The 24,091-nt window shown below is 36.9% G+C and overlaps 1 protein-coding gene and 1 long non-coding RNA gene across 2 annotated transcripts; both read left to right on the forward strand.

Moving 5' to 3' along the window:
* The first annotated feature begins 9,451 nt into the window (after positions 1–9,451).
* On the forward strand, positions 9,452–14,815 carry LOC147566527 (uncharacterized). Its single transcript, XR_015230490.1, has 3 exons — positions 9,452–9,848; positions 10,096–10,481; positions 14,007–14,815. It is a non-coding gene; the product is annotated as an uncharacterized LOC147566527 (long non-coding RNA).
* Positions 14,816–15,258: 443 nt separating this feature from the next.
* LOC147566528 (uncharacterized) lies at positions 15,259–16,575 on the forward strand. Its single transcript, XM_086654892.1, has 3 exons — positions 15,259–15,336; positions 15,421–15,859; positions 15,974–16,575. The coding sequence occupies exons 1-3, from the start codon at positions 15,259–15,261 to the stop codon at positions 16,573–16,575; spliced, it is 1,119 nt and encodes a 372-aa protein (XP_086511018.1).
* The last annotated feature ends 7,516 nt before the right edge of the window (positions 16,576–24,091 follow it).

The raw sequence follows: 24,091 nt of genomic DNA on the forward strand, positions 1-24,091 counted from the left end.
TAAAATCAAGAGATTAACCATTACTAACACTTACTATACAAGTAATTCGAATTTCCCCTATGAATTTCACCTGAAATTTCCCTTTTTGGTCGAATTGTTTGAACCCAAATTGAAACCCTAACTCACTCGGTCGAACAAGATAAAAGAAAACCAGATTTTTGTTTCTTCAATTAAATCTGTCGAATTTACAGTTTGGTCCCTGGTTTTGGCATGTCCGCAAAATACCCCCTAAATTATCCTCTTTGCTGATTTGGCCCTCTTTTGACTTGACCCAATTGTCGAATAGTCCCTCAACTAACCTTAAAAACATAGGATGTTACACCTAAAAGATACTACATGGAAAACAAATGATTTTCAATAGCACACTTACAATAACGTTTAAGCGGAACAAAATAATGAGTAGGAAACTGAATTATTACACAACTCTGGGCTCTGACAAGTAGCTGATGGATTAAACATGCCAATTACCGTGTGGAAGTGAAATATCCACTGCGTCATTACAATAAAAAAACTCGGTGACGGGTCCCAATCCACTTCGTACATTTTTTGTTCTTTTTCTCACTGTTTTGCCCACCTTCACATGTGCACAAAGTAATGAGTTCAAGGACATGATAAATATCAACTTTGTACAAAAATTGAAGCAGATATCAGAAGATAACGACCTCAAAATGAAGAAAAAGATTTTCAAATTGTTTTTTTTCTGATGAATTCCGAATATTTCGAAGTTTAAATCGATATTTCGTTAGATTTCGGTCGAAAATCTTGCTGCAAGTATGTGTAAGTAGAGTTTCGTTTCTCGAATCTGAAAAAACGAAATAGTTCTAACTTTTCGACCGAAATATGTCGACATTTGATTCCTTGCACAACAACACAAGTATTGAAATTGCTCATACGACAGGGGGCAGACCTATTGATAGACCAGACCGGGCAACTACCCGATCTGGAATTTGTAATTCTTTTACCTAGTTAGGGACGGTTTTGTAAGTTCACTATATAAAATCTTGTTTGAGGGGAGTTGGGATTTCCATGGGAGATTTTGTGTTGGAGAATTGAGCAATTTTAGGAAAAGACAAGAGGAAGACCGGATCTAGCTTGTTAGCTCATAGGTATTAACCTAACAGATCAATTTTTTCATCTCTTGACACTTTCATAATCAAAATCCAACTTGAGTTTTTTAACATTTTATTATATACAGTAAAATCTAGTTTTCATTTATTCAAATCATAGTTTGAAGTTGTTCTTTGTTTTAGGGTTTTGGTTATAGTAGTTTGATAAAGATCTTCTTACTTTTTACCAAGAAAGCCAGTTTTGTTCATGGGTTTTGTTGTAGATTTGGAAGAAACATATTGTTGGTCTACCAATTTCACAAAATCTAGTTTTTAATTATTCAAATCTAGTTTTCATTGATTCAAATAAAAAACATAGTTACTAAACATTGAAGCAATGAATCGAAAAGTGTGATCCAAGTTTAATCTATCAATTTCATGAACATCTTATGAATTTTTATTGTAGAAGAGGGATTTTGTATAATTTCCTCGAAGAATTTTTTGCAACTTTCTCACAATTTCTTTTACTAACTTTAAGTAAGGGTATGCCCTCTTTTACTAACTTTAAGAGCAACTCCAACCCAGTCTGTCTTAGGCCAAAAAAATCACTTTTTCACACAAAATTTTTGGCCTCAGCTCAGCCTCAAAAATTCAGCTCCAACCCCAGCCTCTCTTGAGACCGAAAATTTGTTTATGTGCGAGAAACGTGTGTGGTTTTGTGTATATACAAAACACGTTTTTGAAGTATTTTCGAAATAACTTTTTTTCCAAGGTTGAAAAATTATTCAGGGACCGACACTTTCGTTCAATGTATTTTAATATTTTAATGCAAAAATCGGTTTGTATTAATATATTTTTATTATTAATGTTGGTTTTGATTTTTAAGTTATTTTTAATTTTTTTGTTATTTTTAATTTTGTATTTAATTTTTTAGTATTTTTTATTTTACCAAAAAAAAAATTAAGGCAGATCTAGCCGTTGGATTAATCAGCCCCCAACGGTCACACTGGGGACAGCTTCAGTCGCCCCTAATGTTAGGGGCGACTGAAGCGTCGGCTGGGGCCTGCGCCCGGCCCGCCCTGGAGATGCTCTAAGTAAGGGGTCTGCCCTCCCGAACTTTTTTTTTTTGAAAGCACATAAATCCATTAATAGATCAAAGGTCCGAATACAATAAAGTAAAGGACTAAAGAAATAGTTAACAAAAGTGCAGGACTAAAGACTAATCTAACTACTGTGGTGGAGTTGCCAAGAGATGTGCCAGCTGGTTTTGTTCTCTAGGACAATAAATAATCTCTGCATGCGCTTGGATAAGCATCACACTTGTTTCCTCTAACATGTCCATCAAGCGCCAAGGAGCCTCATCCAGGCCATTGGATGGAAATCCAACGATGGATTTGCAGTCACTCTCTATTATAAAACCTAGGATCCCTAGTTGGTATCCCATTTGCAACCCTAGCCGAACAGCTCTTAGCTCACTGTGAATGGCAGATTTGGGGTTGAAATCTTCTCTATTTGATGCTAGAATCTCACCTCTGGAGTTCCTTGCAATGGCCGCCGATGACCCTCTCTCCAGAATGAAACCCTCGTCGACATTGATCTTTATTCTCCTTTCATTCGGTGGAATCCAATGTGATATCTGCAAAACTGATGAGGGATTGTTATTAACTATAAAGGAAGGAACATACCTGAGGTTTTGGGTTGCCGATCTGTAGATCCGAGAAAGATTTGGTTGGTTGCCATTGAAGTGTAGATCATTCCTTCCCAACCACCATTCCCAAAGGAGATAAGTATATATATACCAATATTTATTTCCTCTTTCTCCTTGGTTTAGTATGTTCTTCAAATTGATGATGGGATCTGTAGATAGTTGCTCCTGAAATTCTAAATCTGTAAACTCCATAAGTTGTTTGAATTTTTGACATGCTCCAAATAAATGTTGAATAGTTTCTGTACCATCATGACACATGAGACACTCTTGACTGTTTATATACATTCTTTTTCCTATATTGCTTAAAACTGCTATCCCATCATGAAGTAATCGCCAAATAAACATTTGAATCTTAGGGCTCATATCTTTTTTGCACCATAGTTTCATCCAAGGAAAGTCACTGATGTTATTCGGAAGAGTGGGTTGAATGTGTATAGAAGCATAATAGGATTTAGGAGAAAATCTTCCTGAAGGATGAGGACACCAAACCAGTTTATCAGGTCTAATAATTGATGGTATTTGGATATCTATAATTGCATTGGTAGTAACAGGATCAAAAAAATGTTGGATCAAAGTAATGTTCCAACTGTTATTTGATGTGTCAATAAGGTCCGACACCCAATAGATGTTAGAAGGTAAAGGTAAGATAGGTATAGGAGTGTTGTCTTGAATGTTTGGTACCCAGGGATCGAGTTGTATCCTGATATTAGAACCATCCCCTACTGACCAGAGTACATGTTTTCTAAAGAATGGTCTGATCTTAATAATAGATTGCCACAATGTAGACTTGGGACTTGAATTATTGGTGCTCCAGAAATTGTCTTGATTAAAGTATTTACCTTTCAAAAGTTTGACCCATGTTGCTGTTGAATTAGTTAGAATACGCCAAATTATCTTTGCTAGAAGTGAATCATTGACTTGTTCTAAAGTTCTGATTCCTAGACCCCCTTGTTGCTTTGGACTCGATATGATTCCCCAGTTGATGAAGTGAATTCTTCTTTCTTCTGTGCCATGTCCCCACCAAAATGCTCGTTCTTTCTGTTCAAGTTTATAAATGGTATACTTTGGTATTTTTTGCAAGCTGAAAGGATAAGTACAATATGAATTGAGAACAAACTTGATCAAAACAGTTCTGCCTGCTTGAGTGACCATTTTTCCTTTCCATCCTGATAGCATATTGTCGAATTTTTCAAGAAGCCAATTGTAACTGTGTATTATGTTTCCAGGTTTTCTTATAAGAGAGCCCAGATATTTGGCATATTCATCCATAATAGGAGTATGAAGTTCTTGGGTGAAACGATTCCGGATATCCAAAGGGACATGAGAACCAAAGTAGATTGCTGATTTCTCCAGGTTGATCATCTGTCCAGAAAAATTAGAGTAACAAGCAATGATCTTTTTGATGCCTAATAAGTTTTTATCCGTGGCATTCCCAAAAAGGAGATCATCGAAAAATAATAAGTGAGAGATACGAGGGCAATTTTTATTAATTTTATACCCTGTAAATGTATCTCGAGAATCATATAATGAAATCAGAAGGGACAGGGACTGGACCATGAGAATGAAAAGGTAGGGTGATAAGGGGCACCCTTGCCTGAGGCCACGACTAGACTCAAATTCGCCATATAGGCCTCCATTAATTTGAATGTTGAAGGAGGCCGCCGTGGTGACACAATGCATGATTAATCTCAAAATAGGGCCACAGATACCTGTAGCCGATAAAATCGTCTCTAGAAACGACCAATCAACACGATCATAAGCCTTGGCAATATCCATTTTAAGGGTGAACCCCCCTTTTTTAGCCTGAGAGATGTGCATAGAGTGGAGAAGTTCTTGGGTGATCATAATATTATCTAAAATTTGTCTATCAGGGACAAAAACGTTTTGGTTCCAACTAATGCAATTCTCTAAGAAAGGACGGATGCGGTTTGCAATGATTTTAGTGATGAACTTGTAAACCATGTTACATAAAGCAATCGGCCGAAAATCAGTGGCAGTAGCAGGAGATTTTACCTTGGGAATGAGGGCCAGTGTAGTTTTATTGAGACTGGGGTCAAAGGTACCTGTGATGAAAACCTGTTGGATAAATTCTACCAATGCTGCTCCCACCACTTCCCAGTTGTGTTGTTAGAAGTGGCAAGGTAGGCCATCGGGTCCCGGGATCTTTGTCGACCCCATGCTCATAACCACCTCCTTAATTTCCTCTTCCGTGGGAACGCAAGATATACTGCCTAGTGCTTCGGCTGGTACGGCTTGATGTGCTTGTAAGATCTCAAGAGGGCATGGCCCCACTGGTTCCGAGGAGAACAAGTTCTGAAAATGAGCAACCAATTCCAATGCAATGTCCTTATCATCTTTTAAAACATCTCTTGACGAGTTCTTTAGTTGACTAATTCTATTTTTCTGTTTTCTTTGAGTCATGGAGAGGTGGAAGGCTTTTGTATTACGGTCGCCGTTCTGAGCCCATCTCTGTCTTGATCTCTGTTCTGCTTTAATCCTTTGTATTTCTTCCAAATGCAATATCTGTTCCTGCAAATCAGATTCAATGTCAAGGGTATCCACTGTGGGCAGACATTCTTGAATATCTAGCAGTCTCTTCCTAAGGATTTTTAGTCTGTTTTGAAGGATCCCAAAAGCCCTTTTACTCTAGACACGAATGAATGATTTAACCTTGACAACTCTGTCATGAAAGGAACCATTGGTCGTTTCCCAGGCATTCTTACAGGTCTCACTAAAATCCGAGTGTTTAGTCTAGTGAATTTCATATCTGACAATAGTGTCAAGAGTTTTATCTTGCGATTCGAGGCGCAAGAGAATGGGGGCATGGTCACTGTTATACCTCGGTAGATGGAAAAGACCCGCATTAGGGAAATTAAGAAGCCAAGGGGCGTTGCAAATCGCCTGATCAAGTCTCTCCCTAGTTAGGTGATGATGGGCCCTACTGTTGGTCCAAGTATAACCTGGACCATTGAAACCAAGGTCCAAGAGTCCAGTACTGTTCATAAAGGATTTAAATTGGTCTAGAAAAGGAATGGTACCAGAGCCACCCCACTTATTAGAGTGGGATCCAATCGTATTAAAATCTCCAATGCAACAGATAGGAACATTGACATTTTGTATACGTATGGCAAGTTCCCTCCTAAAATTTGGTCTGTCACTGAGTCGGGGAGGGCCATAAATTGCAAAATAAGTCCCACGTGAAAGATGAACCATTGGTGATTGTAACATGAATTAAGTTCTTTGAATGAAAATTAACATGAACATCAATATTATCAGTCTCGTGGATTAATAAACCACCGCTGCAACCGGAAGAGGGAACAATAAAATTATTATTTAAACCTAGATAATTAAAAGAAGGCATAAGAGGTAATAGAAGTAAGATGAGTTTCAGAGAGGAAGACAAGATCAGGGGTGGTGGAATTGAGGAACGATTTTAAAGTAGATTTTGTCGGGTCGTTCCTGAGTCCCCGACAGTTCCATGCTAGATAACTCATTGCTCCATCGGCATTAGGGTTGCCGTGACCCGTGTAATTTGATTTTCTTCAGAGAGATGGATGGCCGACCTCTTAGTGTGTCGTTTCCGAGTATCCGATGTCATATCAGAGGTCAATGTATCGGAAGTAAATTGATGCCCTTGAAAACTTTTGTTGACACCAAAATCGGTAACATCGAGTACCGTGGATACAGATTGATGATAATTCCCCATCAAACTACTTGGACCAGCCGTATCTGAACAATTAAATTTTGCTTTTTTTTTCCTGCGTTAAAACTGTTAGTAATTCACCAAAATTATCTGTATTTGGAGGCAATGTTTCAGATATAGTAGTTTCAGGGGCAGGTCCCAAGATACCCTGACTATTATCCAGAAGAGAGAAGGATCCATGTTCCTTTGCCACTCCTCTAGCCGGAAACGGAACTCGGAAAGACTCATTGTATCTAGGGGATTGCACCTTAGCCACTAGAGCATGATGTTGAGGGTCGGAACTTAACTTAGGTAAGTTTGTGAATTGGAGGACGAACAGACAGAACTTGATGGAGTGTCCAATTCGACCACACGAAGTACAGAATTTCGGTAATTTCTCTATCCTAAGTTCTATAGAGATTAACTTGTGATTAGAAAGTTTCAGATTAACCCTTGGCTTTAGAGGTTTAGTGATGTTTAATTCCACCAATACTCTGCCAAGGACACTCCATTTAAAAGCGTCTTCAGGAGTAGTTGGCTTAAAATTACCTTAAGAAGCGGCCAATTTATTAAGAGTAGTCGAATTAAGATGGCCAATTGGTATACCATGAAACTGGATCCAAAACCAGGCCATGTCAAAATTGTGTTCATTAGGGGTCAATTGAGGGTTACAGATCTGTAAAACTACAAGGTCCTCGGCGAACTATCAATCGCCAGGCTCAATTCGCTGGAAGTAACAAACCGTATGAGAAATATGTTGTCCGAGATCTCAGTGAGAGTGAACTTGTGTGGACCATGGAGGACCTTTGAAATCCTCATCATAGCCAATCTGATTTCCACTTTTTTGTTACTAATGAATTTGAGAAGACCATTCTTTGGGAGTTCCTCTATAGGTGTGATCTCTGTGTTATCAACTGTTGGAATGTCTAAGTCATCCGTGGTTAGTTCAGCAAACTTCTGGATCAATTCAGAGTTATGAATATCCATGTTGATGAGGGAGAAGAAAGAACGATAAGAAGAAGGTGTGAAGACGAATGAGATGAGACTGAATCTCACGAATTAATGTCTCTGAAAGACTACAAAACGATAGAAGTATCAAAGAAGAGAGAGAGGGAAGGGATAACTGCTTAGAAACCGCTATCCCCTCCCGAACTTAGAATCCTGGTTCCGGCCCGGCCTACAACCCGTCCTTAAAGGGTTATGAACCCATCTCATATCAAACTAATAAGAGCACCAAGTAAACTTTGATGTAGCGTCTAGACATAAAAAGAAATCTCGGGCTCTGTTATTGTATTCAAAAAGCATTTTTGTGTTCAACACATTATCTCTCTAATAAAGTATGTTATAACTGAAAATCGCGGAAACTATCGAACCTACCTAGAAATTGATCCGACTACGAAAATTAATCGAGAAGCTATGCCAAAACTAATATGCGAACAGAATTTAACGAGGTTCGGCTTTAAAGCCTACGTCCTCGGGCGAATAAGAAATCTTTATTGAAGGATAGATGAAGACGACTCACACAACCCGCAAGTTCGTCCCAAGATGGTACCGTATAGTAATAACCTTCTATACTAAATCTTCGACGACCGAGAAATTTAACACCGCTCAAAACTATGAACAAAATTTCTCTCACTTGCTCACACTCTCTAGCTCTCACTCTATGAGTAATTGCTCTTGAATTGTTTTGTGTTGTTGTGTTGCTTCAAAGCACTCAACCCACCTATATATATACATATAAGCCGACTCCAATAACAACCCAAATTAGGAATCCAAAACGGCCTCACAATTTGGGTTTCTAAACCGCCACAATTGATGCCAATTTGTGAAACTGCCAATTAAAAACCGCCACAATTACTGCCAATTTATGAAACTGCCTATTTTGAATTTGAAACCACCCTCTCACAAAGTAGATGTGTTGTAAGTAGTCTCTTTATCACTTCTCATTCTCTTTATTATCGGTGACGGGTCCCAAATCTCAATAGTGGAGAATCCACTTCAATTACTAGTACTACGTTTGACTGTTTTGGCCCACCTCCACATGTGCTCTGTCTCTATCTTTCTATCTCTAGGACTAGTGGCAGACAGTAATTTGTTCCAGAAAGCATGACAATTACACAGACGTTTCAACCACCTTCACTGTGAAAGCTTCACGACTCTTTAGGAGTAGGGACAAGCCTAGTTACCCACTAGTTCCAAGAGAACACTAGCATTTTTCCTGCCGCTTTTTGGGAGTATGGACAAGCCTAATTACCTTTGTATGTGCCATTTGCTTCTATTGTCCCTTATATGAACGAGTGAGTGATATGACTTCATTTGATCCTCTAATTGGTAGTTTATATGGGACTAGTTTATAGGTAAATTTTTGCCTTTTGAATTTCAAAATTGGTAGTGGTTACAAAAAGATAGCATCATGTTACACAAAAAAATTAATTAGATAACTCAAGCCCGTTAAACTTGGCCTCTCTAATGAACAAAACGCATATCAATAGTATTTTCGTTGTTTGACAAAAATCTCTGAGCCAAAAAATGAAGCAGGGTAAGATAACTTTAATATCACAAATTTGACCAAACCTTTTCATAAGTCTTTTTTTATTAAAAAAATAATTAATATTTTCTTTGTCTTCAACCACTTTAGGGTGGAGTCGTGGAGGTTGTTGTACGATGACAATGACTGAAAATATTAAACACGAGAAGCTTGACCCATATGTTCTGAGGTTGAGTGAGGAATTTCCATGTCATCTTAGCTATCAGTGACTCATTTACCTGTTGAATAGATCTTATTCCGAGACCTCCCTTGTTTTTCGGACTAGTGATGATGTCCCAGAGGATAGAATGCATTTGATGCTCACTAATGTAGTGCCTCCACCAAAAACACCTTTCTATTTGTTTTAGGCTATCAATCACTCGTTTAGGTAATAATTGGTAGGTAAAAGGGTCGGTGTAGAAAGATAATAATATCGATTTAATCGATCTACCAGTTGATAAAATGCAATTTATGCTCATTAATGTTGTGCCCTCACCAAAAACACCTTTGTATTTGTTTTAGACTATCAATCAGTGGTTTAAGAAATAATTGGTAGGTGTGCAAAAATATGATAATATCAATTCCCTCATTATTTCAGTTTTAGCTTCCTCTCTACCTCCATTGTCTTTAAATTTGCAATTTCTCACCTAAACATTTCTTCCATCTCCACCATCTTCATCCTTCCTCTGTCTCCACCATCTTTAACTTCCCAATTTCTCACCTAAACATCTTCACCATCTTGATCCTTCCTCTATCTCCATGGATTTGTTCTTGGAGATGATATGAGGGCTAAGGTTTCTGATTTTGTTCTTGTCCGTAACCCTGCTGATGGGAAATTTTAGTTACATAAAAAACTCTCTGGATATGTTGCACCAGAGTATGCAGGTAACCAAATCTTGAGTCAATCCATCTCTTTGAACATGGTACTTTTGAATTACAGATGATCATGTTATCTCATAATTCAGTTTTAATGAACGCTTTTGTTTAATCTTTCAACATCAAAATTCTATGCTTGAATTGTTGCATATTGATCGATCTTCGAGCAAATTTACAGATCATGAATATCATCTTCTGTTCTATGTAATTACTTCTTGTATCGCTAACCAAAAATTGATTTTTTTTTCTGCTACAGCAACAGGAAGAGAGCAAGCACTTAGTGCCATGGTTCCGAAGAATGCTCCTACACAAAGAAAACTTCCCTAAAGCCATTGATCGAACACTAGATACCACTGAAGAAACAATGACCGCCGTTAGAACAGTTGCAGAGGTAGCTGCTCAGTGTTATGCGTCACATTGTAAACGTGTTATCATCTCTAGTTGAGCTAAGGAAGCCAACTGAGCTGGACGATAGCAATATAGAAGCCACATACATCGTTCTGTGCCAGTGTGCATAACACCTATAGCAGCATTCCAACTAGGCTTTTCCCTACTTCCGTTTCGTTTGACAAAGAGAACTTCCCTAAAGCCATTGATCCAACAATAAATATCACTGAAGAAACAATGGCTGCCATTAGGACAGTTGCTGATGCAGGGGCACCCGGCGTGGACACTTTTACCGTGGACCTAACGGCCACGTAGGCCAACCGGCCATATTGATTAGTTTAAGACAGAGTCCTAGTTTAGTAAGATTCATAATGAATCTAGGTTTAGAAAGTTGCATTATTTCAGTATTTCTATTATTTAGGAAAGTCCAGTTTGAGTCTATCTAGGAAAGTCCAATATCCTATAAAAGGATGTCCAGTCTGTCTTTATGATTCATGTTGAAGAGAAAAACCAATTGAGTTTAATCAAGTTTATAGTTATTTCGAGTTATTTATTCGTTCTTTTATTGTTCTTCGTTTACTTTTATTATCTTCTTTTAATTCCGCTGCATTCTACATCATGTGGTATTCAGAGCCACCAAAATTTTGGGCTAGTGATTCTGGAAATTTTTTTCCAGACCAGTTAAATCAGTATGAATCGTATTCTATTCGTCAAGATGATTATATTCAATCAGATTATACTCATCAAGGGATAACGAATCGATGTTTATGTGCATCATGTTTGTACGAGAATAAGAATTCGTACGATTATCATTGGAATCCGGGAGAAACAGTACGAGAAAACTCATCACACCCTCCACCCTCTTATTATCCGACCAAAACCGAACCACCACCATCACCCCCACCTCTGTACTCTTATACACCACCTTCATACTCGTATACACCACCACCGTACTCACCATCGTGTTCACCACCTTTAATATTAACTTCGCTACCACCACCACCACCACCACCACAACAGTCTTCTTTTTTAGAAACGCGTCAATCGAACTATTATACACCACAACCGTCTCCTTATCATTACCAATCGTCACCACCTCCAATATCTTATACACCAACACCTCCATCTTATTACTGTTCCACGTTATATTCACCGCCACCTCCATCTTCTTATTATTCTACATCTCAGCAAGAAACAGAGTGGGAGAACACTGAAAGAGGCCTCTTCTCCGTGTCACAGTTGGAACAATCGATCAACAACAACACAATTCAACAACTTCCAGAGCTCAACAACAACTTTAACGGTATGCTCCCTAATCCTGGTCCTACTATTCCCCCCCTCAACACCACTTCTAATCCACTTATCATCACATCGGAAACACTACTACCAACACCATCATCACAATTTTCAAACCAAGTTACCATAATCTCCCCTCTACAACCTATAACCTACTCTTCACCATCACAGATACCAATACAACCCACCATCACTAGTACTAGATCTAGGGTTTCTACATTTATCAAACATGAAATTTTTATAGAAGATGATGATTTGAAGAAGCCGATGCGTGCGATGAGTCTAGTTCAAAAGGAAGAAGACGAATCTTGTAAAGGTATTGATAACAAAGTGGGTTTGGTAACAGCAGAAAATAAAGAGTATGATTTACATATAAATCTACCCCAACCATTGATTGTAGCAAAACTTACTCAATTCAATGATTCACCTCTTCAAGAAATAGTTGATTTCTTCTATTCTTCCACGGAAGAAAACGAGTTGAAGTCAGCAATCAAAGAAAGTGGCGTCAAGATTAGTACAAATAGCTCAATTGAATGTGAACAAGGTGGTCTAATCACCCAAATTAGTGATTCAATTGTAGATTCTGATCGTTCTTCCATCCAAGAAGATGCTTTGAAGCCAAAATTCACTAGAAAAGGTAAGATTTCTTTCTCTTCTGATTCAGGATATGGGGTCACAACGAATTTAACTATCCCTGAAACCCATGACTCATATGTTCTAGAACAGCGAGAAATTTTCTTACACGTCACAGAGGCACATAAAGAAATTTTTCATGATAATTTTGTATCCTTGAAAGGTTTAAAAAGCAATGTTACTGATGATAATTTTATTGTAGTAGACACAAAAGAAAATTTAGAAAAAGCTTGTAACTTGATTCCACAATCTCATAATTTCATTGAGGTGCATAGTAATGGTTCAAGAATATCAGTGGAATCCCAATTTGTTGAGTACTTAGAAACTTGTGTTAACCAATTCAATGTTCGACCACATTTTATTGAAACTGTGGTTAATGATGAATTAGATATTAATATTGGGTTTTGGAGAGTAAGGACTATTAGATTGAAGGAAGTTTTATCGTGTTACAAGTATATTTGTCATTATTTAGTCGTTGCTACAGGCGAAAATGTAGACGGATTCGTGCCGAAAATTGAAGGAATGGAAAATTTAATAGGGACTATTATTCATCCAAGTTTGTATGGCAGTGGGAACCTTTTTTGTGAGAAGAAAGTTTTGGTTCTTGGTTGTGGGAATTCAGGAATGGCAGATTGCTTATATCTTTGCAATTTCAATGGTAGTCCATCCCTTGTGGTTAGAAACACATCCGAACGCGGTCTTCGTCGACCCAAACTCGGTCATTTAGAGCTCAAAAGAGTTTCAGGCAAAACTCCTGTTTTGGAGGTTGGAGCATTAGACAAAATCAAAGCTGGGGATATCACGAGTGTGGTAGCATCCGGAATTGCTCGTCGTCGCATTGTTCAAGTTTCTTACGTCATTGGTGTTCTTGATATCTATGACGTGTTCAATGCTATATCCCTTAGAAATATCGACGAGTTAGGTATTCTCGCTATATTGGCTTTTGTGATATGGGAAACTTCGGCCGACAATAATTATTCTTGTCAGATGTTGGTTCGGAAAGTAATTCAAATTCCGAGTTTTAATCAAGTTAGAGTATATAAACTACATGAAGATGAACGTGGGAAAGTAAATTTTGCGTGGCATATCTACACTACATCGTTCAATATCGATATCTCAGTTAGCGTTGGTTATGTTTATACTTTGGCTATTGATGAAGTATATTGGAGATTCGTTACAATTACTCTTACTTCACACTTGTTCATAGTACTTCACGCGTTCTTGAACATTGTAAAGTGGTTGAGTCTACCGTGGGAAGATGGTGAGATAAATGTTGTTAATTCACTTATGTTAGTTTGGCGTGACTCATTGCAATATGAGGATACTGTTGGTGATTTCTTGCAAATTAGTATCCTTCACTTCTCATGCAAACTTCGTTCGAAGTGGGAATTACGAATCGCCATGGCGGAATTCAGAGTATACGGGTGGCTCACATTGTTTCCTTCATCGAAACGGTTCGGGACGAACCTCGTGGGAGAAGGTGAAGCTGATGCAGGGGCACCCGGCGTGGACACTTTTACCGTGGACCTAACGGCCACGTAGGCCAACCGGCCATATTGATTAGTTTAAGACAGAGTCCTAGTTTAGTAAGATTCATAATGAATCTAGGTTTATGAAGTTGCATTATTTCAGCATTTCTATTATTTAGGAAAGTCCATTTTGAGTCTATCTAGGAAAGTCAGTCCAATATCCTATAAAAGGATGTCGAGTCTGTCTTTATGATTCATGTTGAAGAGAAAAACCAATTGAGTTTAATCAAGTTTATAGTTATTTCGAGTTATTTATTCGTTCTTTTATTGTTCTTCGTTTACTTTTATTATCTTCTTTTAATTCCGCTGCGTTCTACATCAGTTGCAAAGCTAGCTGGTCTCTGCTGTGCAAGGGAACCACATCGAAGACCTAATATACGTCACATTGTGTTTTCGAGCAAGAAAGAGTTATCACATAACAGCTTAAACAACATCACTACGAAATCTGTAATAATTAATAGAAGACAGATCAACACCTTATATTCAGTACTGGCTATCTATGATCCCACAAGAGCAAGAAGAAACGGCCGGTAATGGCTAGATGTCTCAGAATGAATTGCACCAGGTAGTAGCTTAAACAACAACACTACGAAATCTGTAATAATTAAAAGAACCCGGATCAACACCTCATATTCATTACTGACTATCTATGATCCCACAAGAGCAATAGAAATGGCGGGTAATGGCTGGACATCTCAGACAGCACGTAAAAACACGTTGGTTGAATGAATTGCATCCCCAAAGTCCAAACCTTTCATGGCTTTATACAACACCTGCAAAAATCTTGCTAGCTTATGATCTTGCTGGCTCATGGCTTTGGTCTAACAGATTCGGAAACATGAAGTGCACGAATTTAACATTGTTAAGGATAAGTAATTATTCTCTCATTAGGGTTGTAACTTAATTACATTAGCTTAATCAAGATTGGTTAGTGAGGTTGTTATGAAATCGTTAGAGTTAGTTAAGAAAGATAGTTAGAGTTAGTTGAGAAAAGAGTTAGTTGTAACTAACTTTCTCTCTCTACACTTTTCTGTTTGTCTCTCTCTCTTACTTGAAACACTATTTAAACTCAAGAGTTGAATTGTAATAATGATAATTGAATGAATTGAAATCAATTTCCTCTTCTTCTTCTATTCTAATATGGTAACAGAGCCTTCAACCTTTTGGTTTTTTCAATCAAATTTGGTTTGATTTTCTAATTTTTTCTTCTTTTCCTTTTCTAATTGTTCCTTTTTCTTCTTTTGATCAACGAATTTTTCTCTCTTTCTCCATTAATGGCTACTGGTTCTTCTTTTTCTTCTCCACATTCTTCTTCTTCTTCTTCTTCTTCTTCTTCTTCTTCTTCCTTTGTGAATCTTCCATCCTCTTCTACAATCAACCAATATGTTTCGAACAAGCTATCATCCACAAATTACATATTTTGGAAATCTTAATTTCTTCCTCTACTGCGTTCTTATGATGTTCTTGGTATTGTGGATTGTACTTCTCCTTGTCCTACCAAATTCATTCGTTCTCATGATTCTGATCTTCCATCACTTAATCCTGAATATACTAATTGGATTAAGAAAGATCAGATGATCCTAAGCTGGCTTCTTGCCTCTCTCACTGAAGAAACTAACAGTCAAGTGCTTGATTTATCTAGTTCTCATGAGGTTTGGTCTGAACTTGAAAAATCTTACTCTTCTCACTCAATAGCTAGAGTTTCAAACCTCAAACATGATCTTTAATCTTTAAAGAAAGGTTATGATTCCATTCAAACCTATTTCAACAAAGCCAAATCTCTTGCTTTACAATTACGACAAGCTTTTAAACCTATTTCTGATGATGATCTTTGTGATACAATTCTCAGAGGTCTATCTTCTGATTATGGCTCTTTTCGTGCTGCTTTCTCTCTTCAATCACAAAATTACTCTATTAATGATCTCCTTGGTCTTCTTCTTATTGAAGAAAATCGATTACAACATGAAGCTTCTCTTTATCTTGCTAATTCTTCTGTTAATTTCACTCAGAATTCTTCTTCTAGAGGATTTCAAGGTGCTCCTTCTTATTTTCGAGGAAGAGGTAGATCTGATGTGAGATTTCATGGCAGAAATATGATCAGAGGTCGATCACCTACTATTTCTTCTCCAGTTATATGTCAGATTTGTGGCAAATCAGGACATTCTGCCTTCTACTGTTATAATAAGAACAATTAAGCATTTCAACCTAAATCTTCTTCTTCTTCTGATCATCAAACCTTTCTTACTGAATTTGATGATTCTCATTCTTACTTTCCTGATTACTTATCAGCTTATTATCATTCTTATCCCTATTCTGATGCTGATCAATCTTATGTTTCTTCTCACTTCAATTCTCCCTCTTCTACTGATTATGAAACTTACTTCCCAGAAATTCATAACATATGTACTTCTGCTCGACCACCTTCTTCATCTCCTTCCTCCACCACATGGAATCCAGATTCTGGTGCTACTCATCATGTCACTTCTGAATTGGCAAATTTGGGCATTCAATCAGAATTCAAAGGTCAAGGTCAAGTAAAGATTGGCAATGGCTCGGGTTTGTCTATTTCTCATACTGGTTCAACTTATGCATCTTTTGATTCTAATCCTTTTTTACTTAAGGACATTCTTCATGTTCCTTCCATTACTAAGAATATTCTATCTGTTCATAAGTTTGCTAAAGATAATAATTGCTATTTTCAATTCTTTCCCTATCATTTTAACATCAAGGATCTTCAAACTAACAAGGAGCTTGTCCAAGGCCCATGCGAGGATGGTATTTACAAAGTTCAGCTCCAACTCCTCCATCTGATGTTAAAGGTGCTGTCTATGCTTCCTCATTGGCTCCTGATTGGCACTCTCGACTTGGTCATCCAGCCTTCAGAACAATGAAACATGTAATTGGACTCCCGTTTTCGCCTACGGACTCGTCATGGACGACTCCACTTCTAATCCGAGTACTAAAATTTCCAGAATACCATAACCTCCAAATGACCAAAATGCCCTCAAGTGTGTCTATATCCCGTTTTTATCCGTTTTCCGAGCTCAATTCCTTAAAGAGGCCCTGTGTAAGAGAAACAAGCAATTCATCAAAGTAATTGCTCGACATGGACTAACTAGCCCGAGTTAAGAGATTCAAATGGGACATTTTCATGTCTCATCAAACATCCCCAAACTTAGATTTTGTCAGTCCTCGAGCAAAACAGAAAATAAAACTAAACTCATTGCACCACTTTCGTAGGGAATCACGATTGCACTTAGCCCGTGCAACAAGCCGTTAAACCTCTAGGTTACCCTAGAGGACGAGTTTTGTCTCGTGAGGGTTTGTAGTGAATTTACCCACAAAATTCAAAAATCTTAAAAAAATCCAGAAGGGTCTAAATATGATAAGGACTAAAAATATTTATCCGGTAGATTTTCGAAAGTAAATAGAAATGAAATCCAAATCGACCAAACCATAAAAATGTTAAAAATCTCTTCACTAGTAATCAAGACCCGAAGTGCACATGACCAGCCAATATGAGTATCATCTCGGTTCTGAACAGACGAGACCTTGATTACCTTCTCAATACATTTCGCCTCGACTACTGCCTCACGGTCATACACTCAAAAATTAAAGTCACTCAGAAATGGTTCACTCAATGTGCGAGTATGAGTGTGACGAAAATTCAACACATTACAAAAGATGGACTAAAAGTTTGGTGAACGACTAATCTCATAGGAAGGAAACAACAACTAATACGGAATGGGGAAGCTAACTGATGGCGGCCATCCAACTAGTGGGCCTCACGGCTAGACCAATAACGGGCCTAACGGCCAAGATCCTATATTAATATAAGTTTTCAGTTTAGTATTTAATGTTCCCATGTTTAGAGTCCTAGCAATCAAGGAAAGTATCTTTAGTAGTTATCTTCTTTCTTTATTTGAGTCTAACTAGGAAAAGTATAATCTCTATATAAGAGAAGTCCAGTCTGTCTTGTTAAACACAATTGAATTATTAAACACAAAAACCCTTGATTGCATCTTCTTTGTTTACAATTATTTCAGTTATTTCAGTTTATCTTTACATTATTTATCGTTTCTCTTTTAGTTTATTAATGAGTTCTACTACTTTTACGCTTCCGCCAAAATCTACGTCAGCTGGTATCATGAGCCTACAAAATCCTAAAATTTTTTCACCAACAAATCACCCGGAAAGAAATAAAGTCTTCAAATCACGACTTACAATTAACAACAAAGTCTGTGATTTCATCATAGACAATGGTAGCGAAGAGAACATGATTTCCCAACGCCTTGTCAATGCTCTCCACCTACCTACAACCGAACACCGAAACCCGTACAATATTGGTTGGATTTCTAATCATAAAGAATTATCGGTACGAACCCAATGCACGTTCTCGTTCTCCATTGGTACTCACTATCGTGATTCAATTTGTTGTGACGTCGTAGACATGGATATTTGTCATCTTATCTTTGGGAGACCATGGATTTTTGACGTTGATGCCACTTATCATTGCCGGGCTAACACATTCGAGTTTTCTTGGTTCCGACGAATTCTAACACTAAGACCATTAACGGATGAACAAACAACTATAAACGGACCAACCGGGACAGCACCACCACCAAACCGTGACAGCACCACCATCGATATCGTGACAGCACCATCACCGAAACAGCAACAACCATCCCACCGTAACAATATTACCACCGAAACAGTGACAACATTACCAAACCGGGACTGCATCACCAACGATGAAGAAGCAGATGATAATAATTCAAAAGAAACCCAATCGAAGGTACCAGTTTTCCAATTCCTTCCTTGTTCCTCAGAAAGTCTCACTTCGGCTCCCAAACGCCGTTCTCCATTACTTGAGAACCCTCCTGCAGCTTCAGCTTCCGAAGAAGAAGAAGAAGAAATTAGTGAAGAAAATAAAGAAGTTGGAGGAGAGGAAGAAACTGAAGGCGAGGATGAAGAAGATAAAGATGAGGATGAAGAAGATAAGATGAGGATAAAGATGACGAGGAAGATGAAGAAGCCGCTAAGTCAAAATTCTCTGTAGAGAAACATGAGGTTAACGCCCCAACCCAACAATCTCAATCCTCTTCTGAAGAAGAAGGTTTCGATTCAGACTCTAATTCTCCATCTTTCGTTGCTTTACCTTCTAATGGTAGAAACCCTAATATCAAACCCTTGGAATTCTACATGGTTGAGAAAAACAAGTGTGTTGAATATGAACCTTTTCAATTTAAGAAGTTGCCAGAAGATAATGGCAAATCCTTAGAATCTTACAATGTTGATGAGAATAAGAAGATTCAAATTAAGAACAAGAAGAAAAAGTGTGTTAAAACTGAACCTTGTCAATTTAAGTGGATTAAAGTTAGAACTTTTCAATTTAAGAAGAAGAAGAAGAAGAAGAAGAAGAAGAAGAAGAAGAAGAAAGGTTCAATTATATTTAGAGATAAGAATATATTAAGCGAGATACTAAGCGGAGTCCCAGTGGAATATCTTTTGAGATTCAAGTGTGTATGTACTAGATGGTGCCACTTGATTGAACAAGATACTACAACTATCAATTCACACCGTATCTGATCTCAACAACCCCATCTCTTTATCAGTGTTCTAGAACAAGGGCCAAAAAGATGTCGTTTTTCTGGAAATTTTTCCTTTAGACTTGGCACCGTTATCAAGAGTTGGATTTTTATTTGACAACCGATTTTGTTTGTCGAAGATCATCATCATCTATTACCACAGTATGTAAAACGCCTTCTTGGTTCTATCATAGTGTTTCAAAGCCTGTAAACGGTTTAATTTGTCTCATCGACTCAAAAGCATCTTATTCTGTTCGTATATACAGTATCGCCACTCGACAAATAACACCATGGATTAAATCATTAGTACTACCTATGGAAGAACAAAAGGGTGGCAATCCTGATTGGCTAGGCTGGTTTGACAGAAGCTACCAACTTGGATTTGATCCTTATACTACCAAACACAAATTAGTTTGTGTAGCGTTTGTAACTAGGTTAGGGTTTTTTGTTTCAAATGGTAGCCCAGTGGATGTACCTACAGGTCATATTTTTTGTGAAGTCTTGCCAATAGGGAATCATTCATGGAGAAGGATCAAAGAGGTTCCACCTCTTAAATTAGTAGAATCAAGTTCTGCTTATGTGAATGGTTGTATTTACTGGATTACTAAAACGCTTTTAGCGTTTAATATACGTAATGATGGCATTGGTCCTTCATGCATAGTGGCATTTGATATTACAAGTGAGAGGTTTAGAACAATCAAAATCCCTAATTTTGTTTTTAATGAGCATCCAAATCAATACGTGATGTATTTGAATCATATACTTGATCCAATAGCTGATTTGATACAAGTAGGTGTTCGTGTGGCTTTGTTGTTTAGAACGGGTGGTTACATTATGAAGCTTTGGATATTTGAAGATGATAACAAAGATGATGAGATGATGGATACTAACAGAAAATGGAGTGAAGAGACTATCAAATTACCTTTTTGTTCCCGTCATGTTTATTTACATATAATCGAAGGTATAGATTACGAGATAATCTTAAGAGCTCATAAACATAGTGCAGAGGATACTATCTTATATTATTTCTTCAACCTAAAAGATGATGGGAGATGTCGCAATTTGTTGGAAGTCTATTTCCTACAATTTTTTTTTGCAATATTATTTGCAATATGGGATTGAAGTTAGTGATTTAGTCCAAGTGGGTGTTCTTCGAACCCAATGCAACTTTCGTTCAAAGTGGGGACTAAGAATTGCTTTGGTGATGTCATTGTATGTGATACCACCAATCTTTTCTTTTTTGAAAGGTTCGGGAAGAAATTTCTCTAAAGATTTCGCAGTTGGCGAATACGTTATGGTCTTTGATTCCAAGATGCAAACTCCAGTCGGCACTTTCAAGAAAGTGGGTCAGAAGAAATTTGGTCCAATCAAGATCCTTCACAAAACCAACGACAATGCGTTTGTTATAGATCTCCCGCCAGATTTCACTATTTCAAACACTTTCAATGTCGACGATATTTACCCGTTTTATTCAGATGAGCCATTTTACAACGACACCAACTTGGGGACAAGTTGTTCCACGGAGGGGGAGTATGATGGCGGCCATCCAACTAGTGGGCCTCACGGCTAGACCAATAACGGGCCTAACGGCCAAGATCCTATATTAATATAAGTTTCCAGTCTAGTATTTAATGTTCCCATGTTTAGAGTCCTAGCAATCAAGGAAAGTATCTTTAGTAGTTATCTTCTTTCTTTATTTGAGTCTAACTAGGAAAAGTATAATCTCTATATAAGAGAAGTCCAGTCTGTCTTGTTAAACACAATTGAATTATTAAACACAAAAACCCTTGATTGCATCTTCTTTGTTTACAATTATTTCAGTTATTTCAGTTTATCTTTACATTATTTATCGTTTCTCTTTTAGTTTATTAATGAGTTCTACTACTTTTACGCTTCCGCCAAAATCTACATCACTAACCAAACTTTTCTCACCTGATCAACTACCGAACAATGCTTCCTAGAGGTCAATAGACACTAATGATGATGTGACTAGAACTCCTGAGAACTCGACGTTTTCAAATCTTCAAGAACTACTTCAAGGGATAAACACTTAAACGAAACTACACAAATATTTTTTTTCTTTTTCTTTTTCTTTTTTTTCGATAATCTCTTTTTCATTTTTTTTCTTTTCTTTTCTTCTTTTTTTTTTTCTTTTTTTTATAGGACTCATAATACAAAAACCAGTTTCTTGGTACCGCTCTTTCCTTGGGTAAAATTCTCTATACTTTGCTTCATGCCTTATTCTCAGGGTTCTAATCGATGGATGAGGTTTCCATTTTCCTCTAGTTGACACTGCTTTCAAGTTTCTCAGACTACAAGAGTAAGGTTCACATTCCTGAGGACATCCCTAGTGGTTGTAAAATTTGAACTCAAGAGATCAAATGAGTTCTTTCAATATTGCGAGGTTGAGTAGCTCTTGATTCTACTCGGAGTTAGCGCAGAAGAGGTCACTCAAAGGACAAAAGGAAAGGCTAAGAATCTCACATGGGTTAAGTCTCCATTAATGATCAATCAAGTTCTCTCAGAAAAGTCTACTCTTTACCTATCTAACACTTACAAGGCTAGTGCACAGACAACTTCAAGACTCGAAAGTCATGGAAAAACCTTTAGCAAACGTATAGCTCGATCTACTAGACTCTATAACTATTAACAAGCAAAAATAACTAGACTCACGTTTTCAATCCAAAAATTTAAAAATTTAAAAATTTTTAAACCCTTTTGAATTATTGAAATAAGGACTTAGCAAAAATTTCAATCCCCTATCCCCAAACTTAAACCGAACATTGTCCTCAATATTCTGAAGACTATACAAAAAAATAACAGGGTGAAGGAAAAGATATTACCTGATTCCAACGTCCTATCCGTGAGTTGCCTCCCAGAAAGCGCTAAGTTTAACGTCTTCAGCCAGACAAAACAGATGACTCGACAAAATAGAAAGAACTATACCTACTGGATTACGAATATGTGACTAACTGTAAACCAATAACCGAAACATCTGTGGGTCCACCCAAAACACAAAGTTTTCAGTGAACGATAGTCTCACATTTTTGTGAATTGGTGATAGTGTAAGTGAGACTATCAAGAAAGAAGGGCAATCCCCAAACTTAGACGACAATAAGGTCGTTAAGTTTGGTACTGCACCAGAGAGATCACAGAATGGATAGAAGGGGTCTTCATATGGATGGTAGACAGAGGGAACGAGTGTTTCAAAATCTGCACATGGTTTTGAGGGACAAAATGCGAAGTAGTCTAAAGGATTATCAACGACACCATCATTTGTCATGTATACAACGTAATTTATCAAATGTATGTGGGTTTCGTTCAATAAATTACACATAATTTCTTTTACATTACACATCGTTTACATTCTGTTACAAAAAAAAACGTACAAAATCTTCTCTGGTTCAAAAATGGTGTTCATCCATGTACTCTCCATTTGTAGTCTTGAGCAGGACAAACAACAGTTACACTATATTGTCGAAGAGAATATCCAAATGCTTTTGCACCACCAGGAAACAACTGACCAACTTCAGTAAATATTTTATCCGAGCCATCAGGTTTTAGTTTCGTTGACTTACTTTGATTTGATGATTCTGTTTGAAATTCCATCTGTTGTATCAAATCTACACACATAAATACACATACATTAAAAAAAAAATCATATATTATATTATAAACTACATGTACAGCTCCGTAAATAATGTATAATGTATGCCAAAGTTTGACCATATTTGAAGGTTTTGAGTAGTTTGGTAAGCTTAAAAAGGCTACTGTTTTGTGTGAAAAGTATGCGTAATGGTAAGTAAATAATACATAATTTATGTGCATTTTTGGTATATGTTCTGGGCAAAAAATGATGAGAAATGTTGGATAAATTTTTCATACTGTATGAACTTTTGGTAAAATGTTTTTGATATCATTGATAAAGTACGTATAATTTGTGTGATAAATACACATATATATCATTCAGTAATAATAACAACTTACTGAAAATTTTGCGTAATGTACTATAAAGTATGGGAATGTATCGTACATTACTTATATTGTATATTCTGTTATGAGAAACCGTACGGATAATCACCAGGTTCCAAAGTTGTACAGATGGATAAATCTAATCCGAAGAAATATCATAAACCACAGAAGATTAAACATAAATCTAAAGAAATATGATATTATCATTGAATGCAAACATAAAATATCAAATTTGAAGGAATCGTTGAATAAGGAATAAACATCAAGATCTAAAATAATTATGAAAATTTTAGAGAGAGAAAATAAACATCATACATTAGAAGTTAATGAATTAGTAATCAAATCTTATAGAATTGGATCATAAATCTGATATGATCCATAATAGAGCAACATAATCTGATAATTTAACATGAGAAACAATATTAGATCTTAACAATGGTGATTATAATGAATTTAACTGTGTCAAACCTGATAAAGGATGAATGTTTGCACAACAATCTAATGAAGATGAATCAAGATTTCTGAGTTTAATGGAGATTTTTTAAGTGAATCGGTTTTAGTGAGAGAAAATAAATTGTTTCCGTTACTGAAGATAATGAAGCTAACATTACTTTGAATAGAAATGTGATTGGAGAGAGAATGTGGGAGATAAAAATGAAAAAAGATATTCAAGGATTTTGTTGGTAAATTAGTTATAATATATGAGGAAGGTTATATTAGGTATTATGAATTAATATATATTCTAGGGATTTGTGTTTTCTCTCTAGATGTATACCAATGGACTAGATATCCGTTTACAATATTATTTTGGTTTTCAAACCCTTAATGGGATTAGAGTGGACTAAAT

This window comes from Eschscholzia californica, unplaced genomic scaffold (genome assembly GCF_041429995.1).
Source record: "Eschscholzia californica isolate CP2 unplaced genomic scaffold, dmEscCali1.0.p SCAF_1, whole genome shotgun sequence".
NCBI classification, from domain to species: domain Eukaryota; kingdom Viridiplantae; phylum Streptophyta; class Magnoliopsida; order Ranunculales; family Papaveraceae; genus Eschscholzia; species Eschscholzia californica.

What these genes read in the sequence shown, in the direction of transcription:
- LOC147566528 (XM_086654892.1), top strand. Translation starts at nt 15,259, where the DNA reads ATGATCCTAAGCTGGCTTCTTGCCTCTCTCACTGAAGAAACTAACAGT. An exon ending in ATTTATCTAGTTCTCATGAG is followed by an intron (nt 15,337 to 15,420) that starts GTTTGGTCTGAA and finishes TAATCTTTAAAG; the next exon opens with AAAGGTTATGATTCCATTCA. An exon ending in AGGACATTCTGCCTTCTACT is followed by an intron (nt 15,860 to 15,973) that starts GTTATAATAAGA and finishes ATTACTTATCAG; the next exon opens with CTTATTATCATTCTTATCCC.